Source organism: Mesoplodon bidens (assembly GCF_964165515.1).
Source record: "Mesoplodon bidens genome assembly, chromosome: 18".
NCBI lineage: Eukaryota > Metazoa > Chordata > Mammalia > Artiodactyla > Ziphiidae > Mesoplodon > Mesoplodon bidens.
The window spans coordinates 10,883,459-10,897,986 of record NC_138175.1 but is presented as its reverse complement, the minus strand read 5'-3'; the positions used below and the strand labels follow the sequence as shown (position 1 = coordinate 10,897,986).

General features: G+C 44.5%; 1 protein-coding gene across 2 annotated transcripts; it reads left to right on the top strand.

Moving 5' to 3' along the window:
- Positions 1-1,276: 1,276 nt before the first annotated feature.
- Positions 1,277-12,733, top strand: NUDT7 (nudix hydrolase 7). 2 transcript variants are annotated; one of them, XM_081215567.1, is made up of 4 exons: positions 1,277-1,341; positions 3,837-3,990; positions 6,581-6,739; positions 11,378-12,733. In XM_081215567.1, the coding sequence occupies exons 1-4, from the start codon at positions 1,307-1,309 to the stop codon at positions 11,744-11,746; spliced, it is 717 nt and encodes a 238-aa protein (XP_081071693.1). In that variant the 5' UTR covers positions 1,277-1,306; the 3' UTR covers positions 11,747-12,733. The 2 variants fall into 2 exon arrangements, with proteins under 2 accessions (XP_081071693.1, XP_081071694.1); XM_081215568.1 differs by lacking the exon at positions 1,277-1,341 and adding an exon at positions 1,623-1,766.
- The last annotated feature ends 1,795 nt before the right edge of the window (positions 12,734-14,528 follow it).

Sequence of the window (14,528 nt, the reverse complement as noted above, 5' to 3'; positions counted from 1 at the left end):
AAGCCCTGAGCTTAGTGGTTTTAAAGGTCTTGGGAACCGTGGCCCAACTATCCCATGACCCAGGGCCACACTGTGATTTTCATGGGCCATAGGTAATTTTGGGTTTATGGACACCCCTTCCTCCATAAAATAATAAAATGAATTCTATTTTAAGATTGCATTGGTATAGAGATGAATATAAGCCAGGCTGGATTATTATATTTTGCATATTATTGTATTCATTTTCTTCATTTAGAAGAAATTAAAATTAAAGTATTTTCATGGGGTCTTGAAATTATTGAGGACCCCGGGCACTGCACCTTCTGTGCAGGATGGAGAAGTCAGCCTAGCCTTCAGCCTCTGAATTGACCTCTTAAGTGTCAGCTCAAACCAGGCTCCCTCTCACTGCTCTTCTCCAGCTACTTCTGGGGTCTCTGCACAAACTTGTCCTTCTTCCTGGAACGCTCTCCCTGCCCTTCTCTCTCTCGGCGCATCAGAATCCCCTTCCAGTACAGATCGCTGTGCTCTACCCTCAGTTTCTGATCCAGCAGCCCCGGGGCGGGACCCAAGAATCTACCTATTTTTAACAGCACACAGGTGGTGCTGACGTGGACGGTCATGGCTGGTCCCAGGACCACACTTGGAGAATAGCTGCTTTCAACGTCAGCTCCGCTGTCAATCTCTCTGGTTAGCCTTCTCTGATCTGTTTCTCCCTCACATGCTCTCCAAGGACTAAGGACTTCTGCTTTATCTATGTAATTTTTTGATTCGTGTCTCTCTCTCCCATTTGACTGTAAGCTCTGCGGTGTCTTTTCGCTCACTGCGGGAGCTGCATCCAGCACAAAGTACGTGCTGGGTAGTCATGTGTTGACTGCTGTTTAGAAAAGTTGAACCAACTTGACCTCCTAGCAACAGTGAGTGCGAGTGTAAGAATCCTCTCAACTCACCAGCACTGCATTTTCACTTTTGTCTTTTTTCACAGTTGTCAATTTCAGAATGCCTCATTTACCTCCAGCATTTGAGGGAGAGCTGAGATCTACTTTGCGCGACCGGGAGGGCGCGGCTTTTAAGCCCCACTAGCCCCGCCCTCACGTCTCGCCCCGCCCCGATCCTCCGCCTACGGCTCTCTGCTCAGTCCTGCTTCTGACCCTAGAACCCGCTCCATCCCCGCCTCCGGCCACAGGCCCCGCCCCATATCCGTCCCCAGGCCCCGCTTCTCTCCCTGCCCCAGGCCCAGAGCTGCTCTGCGCATGCCCGTCCGGGCGATTTGTTTTTCTCCCCCGCCCGCCCGGGTAGGAGTTACCGGAAACAAACTTTCCCGGGGACGATGTGGCGATCCTGTCCTCCCCAGGAGCCAGTCAGGTAAAGCCTCCCCGGCCCTGGCACCCCGAGCCCTGCCTGGCCCGGCCTTGCTCGCGGCGAGGCCGAACAGATCGCTGGCCACGTATGACCGGCGCCTTTTGGCTACTTTTTGCTGAGCCCGCTTGCCCACCCTCCGAGCCCGCTCTCCGGGGCGCTCACCTCTCTTGGCCGCTCGCAGGGTCCCTGGGCCTTCGCAGCTTCTCCCGCCAAAGACAGAGCCGTTTGTGGCTATCGTGGGTGCACACCCCTCCTCCAAGGACTTTCTTCTTCCGCTCACCCGGTCTCCAGAGTCCGACCTCAGGGACTGCGAGGCCGCGCCAGGCAGCTCTGGGTTCAAGGTCGGGATCTTGGGTCTCAGTTACGTAACCGCCCTGAGCCAGGACGTGATCGTGTTTTCACCTTAATGAGAAAAGCATGGGAAGAAGGTGAGATAACCCATGTCCAGAATGGGGTGGATGCTACTGTTGGTGTTTTTATAGCGATTACCCCAAGGACCAGCCCCCTAATGGGAACGTTTTTGCAGACTTGCTTCTGCTGGTCCCTCTGGTCAGTTCTGGGCGCCTCTTAAAAGCCACACTTTTAAGTAGTCCCTCGCATTCCCGGTAGGGACAGTGTCCGTTTCTGGACGCGGGCCTGTGTGCACGGGATGCGCTCTGGAGTCCCCTCCAGTGCCAGCATTCCGTTTCTCTTTTCAGGCCATGTGGTCGCTTTTGACATCCACTGCTGTTACCCAACCACATTACTGAGCATTCTGCCTCGTAGAAAGAAGCAAAAATAGCAAACATCTCTGGCAACAACTGCCTAAGGACTGAGACATTTGTGATAACATGTTACCATTCCTTGGGCCCTGAGTGTCAGCCACAGAACCATGTCATTTAATCATCACAAATATCTTCAGCATGTCACAGATGAGGAAAGGGGGGCTTAGAGAGGTCGTTCCTAACACTTTGAAACCAGTTCTGCCTCACTTAAATACCCGATTTTGCCCCTTATGCAAAACTGCCTTAACCATAGAAAAGTTAAAATCAAACTGTTAGTTTCTAGGGCTGCCATAACAAAGTATCCCAAACTGGATGGCTTAAAACAACAGAAATGTATTCTTCCACAGTTCTGAGGCTAGAAGCTCAAAATCAAGGAGTCAGCAAGGCCATGCTCCCTCTGAAGGCTCTAGGGAAGGAACCTCCCTGCCTGTTTCAGCTTCTGGTGGCCCCAGGCATTCCTTGGCTTGTGGCACCATCACTCCAATTTCTGCCTCATCTTCAGACCTTCTTCCTCATATATGTGTCTCTCTGTGTCGTGTCCTCTTCTTATAAGGACACCAGTTATTGGATTTAGGGCCCACCCTAATCCAGGATGATTTCCTCTCGAAATCCTTCCCTAACTACATCTGCAAAGATCCTGTTTCCAAATACCATCCTGTTTTCAAATAATGTTTTTTGGGGGGAGGGGACACTATTTAACCCACTTCACAAACCAGCAATAAAATACACCTGTCAAAAGGACCAAAACAGACCCATAGTTATGGATTCAGGGCATCATTTGTGCTTATAAATCTAAATACTTGGCTTTTACTAAGTCACAGGTAGACCCAGCAATCTATGTTGTAACAAGACCTCTGGGTGATTCTGTTGCTGCTTAAGTTTGGGAACCACTGTTACAAGGCATTTGAAGACAAGGGTTTGATAATGTGACATAAGGGCCAGGTTAAGAGAAAGTCCTTAACCTTACGATGGTCTAACCTTACAGTGACTTGCTCTGCAAACCTGTCTTCCTGAATATTATTATGGATGTCAACATTGAGCTACTGCACTGTTGAAAGAATATTTACCATCATTTAAAATTCATTTAGCTTTTAAAGTGAACTCAGGTACGGAACTGTGTTCGTAGTAGTTTTTTGCCTCATTTTGGCTTGCCCACAGTCACGTGATTTGGGTATTAGTACTGCTGCCGTGTTATTAAAAAGTACATGAGACTCAGAAACGGTAAATGCCAGGACACACAACGGAGCAGAGACACTGCTTCAGGATTCGGAACTTTTTTTTTTTTTTTAGGACTATAGATGCTTTACAATATTGTGTTAGTTTCTGCTGTACAGTGAAGTGAATCAGCTATATGTATACGTATATCCCCATATCCCCTCCCTCTTCAGCCTCCCTCTCCACCCCCCATCCCACCCATCTAGGTCATCACAGAGCACCGGGCTGAGCTCCCTGTGCTACACAGCAGGTTCCCACTAGCTAGCAGTTTTACACATGGTAGTGTATATTTGTCAGTCCTAATCTCCCAGTTTGTCCCACACCCCCCTTCCCATGCTGTGTCCACACATCCATTTTCTATGTCTGCCTCTATGCCTGCCCTGCAAATAGATTCATCTGTACCATTTTTCTAGATTCCACATATATGCGTTAATATACGATATTTTTTTAATGACTTACTTCACTCTGTATGACATCATAACTCTGGTTACTAAACTGTTTGGTTTGTTTCCATTTTAGAAACAGTTTGATAGATGACGCTAAGGCCCGCTTAAGAAAACATGACGTTGGGACCAAATATTCTCACTTGTTGTCTAACAAATGTTCCATCCTTTTACCATTGTTGGCTAAAGAAGGAAAACTCTACCTGTTGTTCACCCTTCGGTCAGAGAAGGTAGGTGACAAAAAGGCTCCTTCCATTAAAGTCTCAGGACATGTGAAAACCCCATGAAATGCTGTCACTGGCACATATTTTGAGGTTCTAGATTCTCACCTGTACTCTCAAAATTGTGATGTTCGAGAAGTACATGAAGCCACAGGATAACAGGGCTGTTTTGGAGAAGTTTTGGAAAGTAAAATAAGTAATTTAGCTAGCAAGTAATTTAAAATACTTTTAGGCCAGGGTTTCTTATCCAGCCACTGGCATTTGGGCTGGATAATTCTTTGTTGGTGGAGTTGGCCTGTGCATTATAGGATGTTTAACAACGTCCCTGGCCTCTACCCACTACATGCCAGTAACACACACACAGACAGACACACACACTCACACACACTTTTGTGACAACCACCAATGTCTCCAGACATTGCCTACTGTTTCAGCAGGGATGGGGAGGGGATAAAATTGCCCCCACTGAGAGCCACTGTTTTAGACTACTCCCACCCCAGGTATAATGTGAAAATTCTAGAGCACTAAAGTTGACAGCCTGGGCCCTAAGCTGGCTGCCTATGTTCAAATGCAGAGTCTTGTTGAAACTGTGTGACTTTGTCCTAATTAATTACCCTCTCTGTGCTGTAATGTTTTCACTTGCAAAATGAGGACAAGCTATTAGTACCTGCATCATAGGGCTGCTGTGAGGGCTTTACAGGGTAACAAATGTAAAGCACCTAAAACAGCGCTGGCACTTGGCAAGGATTCAGTAAGTCTCAGCTGTCACCATTAGTGTCATTAGCAGATGTGGCCTGAGTTTTTACGATAAATCGTTCCACTTTAAAGAAATGTTGGGCTTGGGAATGGAGTTCCCTTGGGTACACCCCTGGGTACTGTCACTCTCCCTTGCTATTGGGAGTACTTCTGAGGAAAAGTTGGGGAAAACAGTCATTTCAAAGTTATCCTAGTAAAAAAAGAAAACAAGCCACAATAATGAGAAAATAGGCTTTGTAAGCAGAATAAGAAATACCCCTTGGGTGCGGTCAGGGGGAAGCTGAGGAATCAGCTGAAGTTTTTTGGGTTTGGGATTAGACATGTGGATTCTCTGTGGTCTGGGTCTGGCAACAATGACATAAACACATGAGGTGATGAAAATCCAAGTTCCAAAGGGAGGTACTCAGTGGGAAGCAGGGACCAGGGTCTGTTCCCAGCTCTGCCAAAATCACCAGAGAAGCACTTAAATATATTCTTAATATTATCAGACAGACAGACAGTAGTGTAGAAAATCTAGAGAACCCCAAAATGGGTCTCGGTTTCACTCGGAGTTGCTTTGCCTGTTGATTGTTACGTAAGAATCATCTTAGACCATAAATTTCACAGACCTTTTCTGTGAAAAGGTCACATTTTTTTTCAAAGAAGTATTTCAATCTAATTACATCTGACTTTAGGCCCTATTTGGCTGTGGGAGTAAGAAATTCCCTGAGGCATTACTGGAGCTGTGTCCCTCCCTGGAGTCTCATATAAGCAGGGCCCCAGGAGACAGACAGACAGATGATCGATGGTGATAGATTGATGATAGATAGACAGACAGACTGATAGATGATAGATAGACAGGTAGATGATAGATAGATGATAGACAGATAGATGATAGATAGATGATAGATAGGCAGGCAGATAGATGATAGATAAGTAGACAGATGATAGATAGATACATACATACATAGATGATAGATAGACGATAGACAGATGATAGGTGATGATAGATAGATGATAGATAGATGATAGATTATAGATAGATTACAGATAGCTGATAGACAGATAGATAGATGTTAGATATATAGATGATAGATAGATGATAGGTAGATGATAGAAGGATAGATGATAGATAGGCAGATAGATGATAGACAGATAGATGTTAGATGATAGATAGGCAGATAGATGATAGAGATATATATCTGATATATATAGATATAGATATCTGATATATATAGATATCTGATATATATAGATATAGATATCAGAATATATATCTGTATCTCAGAATATATGTATCTATATATATAGCTGAATCACTTTGCTGTATACCAGAAACTAACACAACATTGTAAATCAACTATACTCCAATGAAAAAGCATATTAAAATTTTTTCTCTTAAGGGTTAATTTCATATTATGTGAATTTGACTTCAATTAAACAAACACTTTAAAAAATAGTCACTTATAGAGCTGTGCTGCGGACTCAGTGAAAAGAACTCCACGTAAAGCAGCATGCCCAGAACACGGTAAGCACTCAGTAAAGGTTACTGAGGACATTGCTCTTTTCGTTCTCCTTTTGTTCCACTTTTTTTCCTCATCCATGTAAATCTGTTTGTGTGTGTATGGTATCTTTGGAGGGCAAGGAGAGAAAAATCAGAAGTGAGGGTAGTTCTCCAAGTTCATTTTTTAAAAGGATTCAAAAAAAAAAACCAAACTTTTCTTTTTGGTCTTATTCCCACTTGTTACCACGAGTGTGGGAATGGTCTCTGGCACAAGACAGAAATTCAGTGCATACTTGTTGAATGAGTGAACGGCACCAAACTTGGATTCCCACACTGCAGCTCTTTTCCCTCCATATCCAGCTGAGGAGGTCACCTGGAGAGGTCTGCTTTCCTGGAGGCAAGTGCGAACCTACAGATGCGGACGACGTGGCCACGGCTCTCCGGGAAGCCCAGGAGGAAGTGGGGCTGCACCCTCATCAGGTGGAGGTCGTCTGCCGCCTGGTACCAGTGCTGTTTGACGTAAGGCTTGGGATGGAACTGGGTTTCTTAGACTCTCATGAGCACACAGTGGATATCTTTAGGATTCCATGTTTGGCCAAACAGGGCCCTCAAGAGTGCTGTACCGAGTCAAGAGCCTGGTTCATGTGTGGACTTTGCCCCTTGTGAGCTAAGAGGCCTTAGGCAAGCCCCCTTTCCTGTATGGGCCCCTCCTTCCCCATCCAGAAATGAAAGGGCTGAACTCCATCAGTGGTTTTCAAACCAGGTGCTGTGGAACCCTGCAGATGGCTCAGAATTGTTTCATTAACATTCAGTTCACATTTAGTTTTCTCCAGTGTGCATTTATTTTGAGAATTCTCTTGAAACAATAATACACACTTGAGCATACCAAATTTCAGCCCCTCGGAGGCCACCAGGGTATCACTTTTGCCCTAAGGATACTCATTTTTGCACATACCGTGGAACCAAGTTTCTCCATGTCACATTAACTGAGCAGTATCCTGAGATCACTAGGGAAGCTGTTTAAAAACAGTTACTACTTGTAACTGCATTTCTGTGTGAAGCAGGATTTCCTTGATAGTATATACCAAACAAACAAACAAACATAACAACAAAATGAATCCTGGGGCTGAGATAGCCAGACCTTATTTCATATGAACTGAACACAACAATTTCGTTGTTGTACTAATTGACTTTAGAAGAAGTAAATACTAATTGACTTTAGAAGGAGTAAATTTGAAGTTGGATAACAGCGTTGTTTTATCAGTGTAATATTATTCATATAAACTTTTAATTTTAGAATAGTTACAGATTTACGGAAAAGTCACAAAGATATCACAGAGAGTTCTCGCATACCCATACACGGGTCCCCCCCTTATTGACATCGGATGTCACTGTGGTACATTGGTGACAACTAAGAAACCAATGTTAGTACATTACCATTACCTAAACTCCACTCTTGTCTTTTACTAGTTTTTCTACTAATGTCCTCCTTTCTGTCCTGGATGAGATCCAGGACACCATGTTGTGCTTGGTTGTCATGTCTCCTTATTCTCTGATCTGTGACAGTTTCTTAGCCTTCCATTATTTTCATGACCTTGACACTTTTGAGGTGTACTGGTCAGGTATGTTCTAGAATGCTCCTCAGTTGGGGTTTATCCAATATTTTTCTCCTGGTTAAGCTAAGGTTATGGGCTTGAGGGAAGAATATCACAGAGGTGAACTGCACTCATCACATATCAGAGGTAGGTGTAAATTTTTTTATGTTTTAAATAGTATCGGGCTTCCAGGTGAATTTTTATGTCAAAGGAAGAATCCCACTGATACCTAAAAATTAGAAAACCAGATCACCCTTTGTGAAGATTGGTGGTGCTGAGATATGTCTTAGTTGGGTCCATTTTAAAAATAGAAAGGTCACCACTCAAGGGAGATTTAGTTTGGAAGAAGCTAATGGCAATAAATGCATCCTCGATGAAAAAGAAATGAGACAGAGAAAAGGAACATGGGATTAGGACAAGATACGTGTCCATTACTTCCTCTTCAACTATGTTTCCTACCGGGAGCCCTTTTCAGAGGATGTCTGCAAACCCCCCAGCACATCTTAGGGATTGATTTTAGAACTCTTGACAAAACGCATAATGGTTTTAAGTTCCCAAAGTAAGAGTAACTCCATTTCTAAGGTCCCCAGGAGCTACTGAGTTCTGCCCTTGAGGGGATAGGATACAACAGTGTTCACAGGTGTTTATGGGTCTTCAGGAGATAGTGGACCAGACGCTCCCGGAGAAGGAGGTTTCTAAGATGACCTGCTCGTGATATAATGCTGATCACATCAACGAGAAATTAGAATGAACAAAGGCTTTCAAGAAAGGTGTACAGTGTTTAGAAGCGCTAGTGAGAGTCATTTTGTTTTTTGGACCTTGCAGATCTTTTAAATGTGCTACCAAAATGCCATTTATTTAATGCTTAGAAGCCTAATCTAATCCAGTGGTTCTTAACTGGGGGTAATTTTGTCCCCCAGGGAACACAGGGCAATGCCTGGAGATGTTTTGAGGTGTCATTGGCTTTTACCCACACCCGGTGTTAACCCTCCCACGCCTTCCAGCCCCCAACCTGCTTGTCCTTTTGTCGTACACGTATGAACTTCTCTAAGCAAGGGCCTTGGGGACCATTCTCCTGTTTCTCTGTACGTGGCCCATGCCTGCCAGTCTCGATCCTTTTCTTTGCCTCCCAAAGGCCCAATTCCTGTAACATTTCAGTGGTGTATCCTGACTTCCGGGGATGTTTCTCATAGCCTGCAGCTTCTTCCAGGGGCCCTAAAGCCTGCCTCACCCTATTGTCCACAGCAGAAGCCTGTCTCCATGGCATTTCAACGCAGCAAATGGCCAAATTCAGAGTTTTATGGGTCCTAGGATGTCTGCCATGCACCACCTTCTTTTCCCCTGCCAATTCAGACACCTGTGTTTCTAGAGACCGGATGTCCAGAGATGCTGCTTCATCCACAGATTCGCACAGTCTCTCTTACTCTTCTAAGCTTGAACCATATTCAATGTGCCTGACTCTGCACCTGAAACATTGTCTTAAACCATGATCTCCTTTTGAGGCTTTGATTTTTTTTTCCCCACCAATTTCCTCAGACTCTGACATGCCAATTTAAGGGCCGGCACTGCCATGCAAAGTCACTGTTCACGCACCTGTCTAACAAGTGTGGCCCTCAGTCCTCGGGAGGGGATGAAATCTGAGCTGCAGCTGGGAACTCTCCACCGTCGTATTTAAGCCACCCGCTGGTGTGCCATCTTGGAGATATGGTGACACGTGTTTGATAGAATTGAGTGTGTGGGCAGCAGGCCCGTGGTCGAATCCTGGTTTCTGCCAAGTGTTAGCTGGACGTGACCTTGGGCAAGTTTTTCTTGTCCAGTTGCCATTGTTCAAGCTTCCTCGTGGGCAGCTTGTTGTGAAGAATCAGGGGGAGGGTGTTGGATTCTAGAGAAGGTTATGGTCTTTGAATGGAAATAGCAGCCACGGATGCGTGCTGAGCGATACTCCAGGCTCCGTCCATATGCCTTCTTAGTCCTTTTAGGCCGTGTTTCTGATACACACACCAGCAGCTTTCTTCCAAGACCCGTGCCCTTGGACTACTGGAACCGCCTCCCCTGATGCACAGAGAGGCAGCACTGCCTTGATTTACTTCCAGCCGGGCAGTCCTCAGCCAATGACTGAGCGGCATGAAAGCCCAGCCCCCTCACCTCGTGGGACAGACTCGAAGGTGTACTTTACACCCCACAGGTCCCCACAGCATCCTTGCCTGGCTTCCCCGATACCCGTCTTTCTTCCCCGCTCCCTTCCTCACCACTTTCTCCTGGGAGCACTTCCTTAAGAAATCACTTGCATCTGAGTCTGCATTGCAGAGGCCGCCTTTGGGGAACCCTGGGACAGAAGAGGCTGAGCCTTCACACAGGGCCAGGCACAGTGAGGGCTGCTGCTGGAACAAAGCCTCTGGCCTCTGGCAACTCATGACCCCAGATTTCCCACCCTAAGGATGTCTAAAGTCTGTGCTCCCATCCTCCACTCCTGGTCCAAATGTTGACTTTCATCGTTAATTTGGTTAATGGTCTGAGTCATCACTGTTCTTTTTTTTTTTTGGCTGCACCATGCGGCATGTGGGATCTTAGTTCCCCGACCAGGGATCGAACCCGTGCCCCCTGCATTGAGAGCGTGGAGTCTTAACCACTGGACCGCCAGGGAAGTCCCAGTCATCACTGTTCTTAAATTAAACATGCTTTGGCTGTCCTTCCTCAGAATTTTCCACAGGACTGTTTATCCTCCTATAGAACCCCAGCCTCACAATGTATCCCTGGATTTTCCCACCCACTTCCTCTTAGGAGTTCTCCCAGGAATTCCTGATTCTTCTCACTTTCTAATTCAAGGTCATGCAGCCTTTATCAGCTCCTACACTAAACTCCAGGCCTCCCCTCAAGATTTTCAGTAGAATCTTTCAGTTAACAGCACCCTACATTCATTTCATCACAGTAGTGGTTTTAAATAGAAATCCCCCCCACTTATAAACATGTTATGTAAAACAGTATATATATATAAAATTTTCCATAAATGGGAATATGCCACAATTAATATGATGTCACTTTTCTATTGATAAGATGGCACATGTCTATACTGATAAGGAAAGGTGTCTTATCACATTCTTTTTAAGGGCTGCATAGTACCCCATTATATGGATATAGTTGTAATTGATCTACCCTAAATATCCATCCATTGAGCAGTGATAACTTTAGTTTGGGACTACTGCAAATAATGCTTCAGTCTTGTACGTTTATCTTTTCTCACTGGTAGGAATTTATCATACAGGTGTACTCACACAAATGCAATTTCAGGGCCAAAGGGAGCACATTTTTATAATATTACTAAATCTCTGTTCCAAAAGATTGTACCAATTTATGTTCCCCAAAAATAGCATTTCCAGACTCATGGGCAGAGACCACTCCCATTTAGGGGGACATAAAGTTTACTCATGGAGCAAGTTTTATGTAACTGACTGCTTTGGCCTGTGAGCTTAGCTTATGTAGAAGTGGCATGCTTTTAACCATGCTTTTTTTGAAACAGTATGTCTTCACTTCTCAATTTGTATCTTTTGTGTTTTGCTTTCAGAGAGATACATTGATAACCCCTGTTGTAGGATTTATAGACTCCAACTTCCAGGCCAAGCCTAACCCCGATGAAGTTAAGAATGTGTTCCTGGTGCCTCTGGAATATTTCCTGCATCCCAGCGTCTACCAGCAGAATCACCTGACACGCTCTGGTCATCATATTATTATTCACTGCTTTGAGTACACGAACCCTGAAGATGGTGTGACTTATCATATCCGGGGAATGACTGCAAAATGTGCCTTGTTTGTTGCCTTAATTATTTTGGGGAAAAAACCCTCCTTTGAGGTTGAATTTAATCTCAACGATCTGATGTCATCCTCTGAAGAGTCTTTACTGAAGCTTCATAAACATGCTATAAGCAAGTTATGATTTATGAGACCAACACCCCAATAACTCTAAGCGGTGTTTGTGTGGGCTTATCCACAGAACAACAATAATGCCAGCTGTTGGAATTTGATAGGTACGAATATGTTTCCTGCAATATGAAGGTAAAACCCTTGGCTTTTTTCCAGTTCCCCTCTATTATCTGAAAAAGCAAAAGTCTTTCAAAAGTAAAAAAATGGGGACTTGCCTGGTGGTGCAGTGGATAAGACTCCACACTCCCAATGCTGGGGGCCTGGGTTTGATCCCTGGTCAGGGAACTAGATCCCACATGCATGATGCAACTAAGAGTTCACGTGCCACAACTAAGAAGCCCATCTGCCACAACTAAGACCTGGTGCAACCAAATAAGTAAATAAAAATTTAAAAAACATTTTTTTAAGTAGAAAAATGTGTTTATACTGTTGCATAATTTCACCCACAGTATATTTAACAATGCTTTCCTTACACATGTAAGAAAAAGGATCAGGCACATAGTAGGCACTTAATAAATATTTTTTAAATGTATGATCTTGTGGCATTCATCTTGTTTGTAGGAGGTAATACCTCTGTCTGTCGTTACATGTGACAAACTTCTGACTAGCCATCAGAATCCATCCTCCTTTTCTTATCTGGCAATAGAGTAGAATCTGAGCCCATAGCTGCCCAGGTAGAAACAGCATTACTTAAATTCTGGTGCAGTTCAATGTAGCTCTGAAATTTAACTTAAGCCAGTGGGATATGAGTGCAAATCGTTCTTGCAGTCATCTCCAATTTAGGGGACAAGCCAGATTCCCTGGATTCTCTTTCCCTTTTCCATGATTTATCTGCATCCCAGCCTTGACTACACAGATGAAGACAATTCCTGCAGGAAAGTTAGAGCCAGAAGATGGTAAGAGCTTGGATCTCTGAATGAGTCTGTGGAGCAAAGCAACCCACCATCCTGGACTATTCACTTGGGACTGTTACATGGGAGAAAAATAAAATTCTGTCATTTCTGCCACTGTAATTTGGGGTCAGTTTGTTACAGCAGAGCTATAGCCCTAATAATACACCATAACACTTGAAAATGGTTGGATGGATATTCACCCAAACTTGAGGTGTTGCCAGCAATTAGAATTCAGGATGATCTGCATTTAACATTTGAGTTCTGGGACATGCACAGGACAACTTTAGGTATTGGTGGGGTTTGGCAGTCATCATCCAAAATAACTGAAATGAAGGAATATGAGAGGCCTGCAATCAGGAGAGAGAACATTATCTGTCTTAATATGATAGCAGAAAAACACTGATTTCAAGCACAATCCCCACATCAAAAGCCAAAGAGACAAACATTCTGAATCGCATGCCTTGAAATCTACCACATCTTACATGGGCATCACCATATATCATGCTTTAGAGTTAGCAGGGATTTCTTCGTTTAATTATGGTATCAGCCATCCTGCACCAGATCAGGGGCAAGGTGTGGGGGGGTCTTGAATAAAGCCACATAACCTCAATTGTATGATGGCACTTTCCCATTTTCCTGAGTATTATTAGATTTTTAGAAAGCCAGACCATTTTTAATAAGACTGTGTTGTAGCTGAAAATGGGATGCCCACAGTAAACTCATCAGTCAGCCATGCAACTGTCCATTGCTACTGAGTTTTGATTTTCCGAGTGCTGGCAGAGGAAAACATTTGATCTGCTGCTTTATACCCATAAACGTTGAAATGGCGCAAATCTGGCTCCAACCACGAAAGCAGATGGTGGGTGAGCTTCTCCATTAACATTCTGTAACTAGCCCTGCGTGAACAGGCCTGAACTGTTTCTGAACAATTTTGGAGGCATTTGCAAATGTGTATTTACAATCTGACAGCGGTGTAATTGCCGGGTAGATGGCTGACCTCTCTGGCAGTGTGGAAAGCCACCCTTCTGAACTGTTTGTTTATGCGAACGCCACAGACCTGCCTGGTTTCTAAGAGGAGGTGGCCCAGCTGAAGTCTACACTCTGAATGACGCCCATGGCCACCCACTTTAAGGGGCTCAGTGATGGAGGTATTGCCTCCACCCCCCTTTTAGTGGTGTTAAATAGCCTGTTACAGGGACAGACATCTAGGAAGTCTGGCTCAAATAAAAGAAGTTATTGGCAGAGTACTGATCTCACGGAATATACAAAACCACTGAAAAAATCAGTCTCAAGGAACACAGCGATGGGGATCAACCCCTACCTCAAAAGCAAGAGGATGTGAACCTTTACTTCTGCATCCTGTCGTTATTATGACAATAACCATCCTACTGAGTTTATTGATACAGACAGAGAAAAACAACAGAAACAGTGCTTCAGTCCCTAATTCCTCAGAGGAAACTCCATTTGGCCTCGCTTGGGTAACCTGGCAGGTTTCTAGGAACCTACAGACATGTTCAAGGGCAGGGGTCAGAGTTGGGGCCACAATTGCATGTGTCTCCCTAAGTCCCCTGAGTCAGCAGGCTCTGGGTGGGAGCATTGCTGAAGATGGAGGGGGCTGGACAAACATGCCCAAACAGCTACTGCCTCCAGTCCTTAAAATCTGTAAGGTCTGTGGATTCTGCCAGCCAGGCATCTCAATTCTGTCTCCTTCTTTGCATCCCTGTGGCCTTGGTAAGCAGGTGCTTAAGTCTGAGTCTAGAAGTCAGGATGCCTAGATTTGAATCCCAGCTCCAGTATCAGTCCTTTCGGCGACCTTTAGCAAGTTACTCATTCTCTATAGGCCTTAGTTTCCTCTTCTGTAACATGGGGTAGAGAAACTATTTTAGGGCTATTGATGGGATT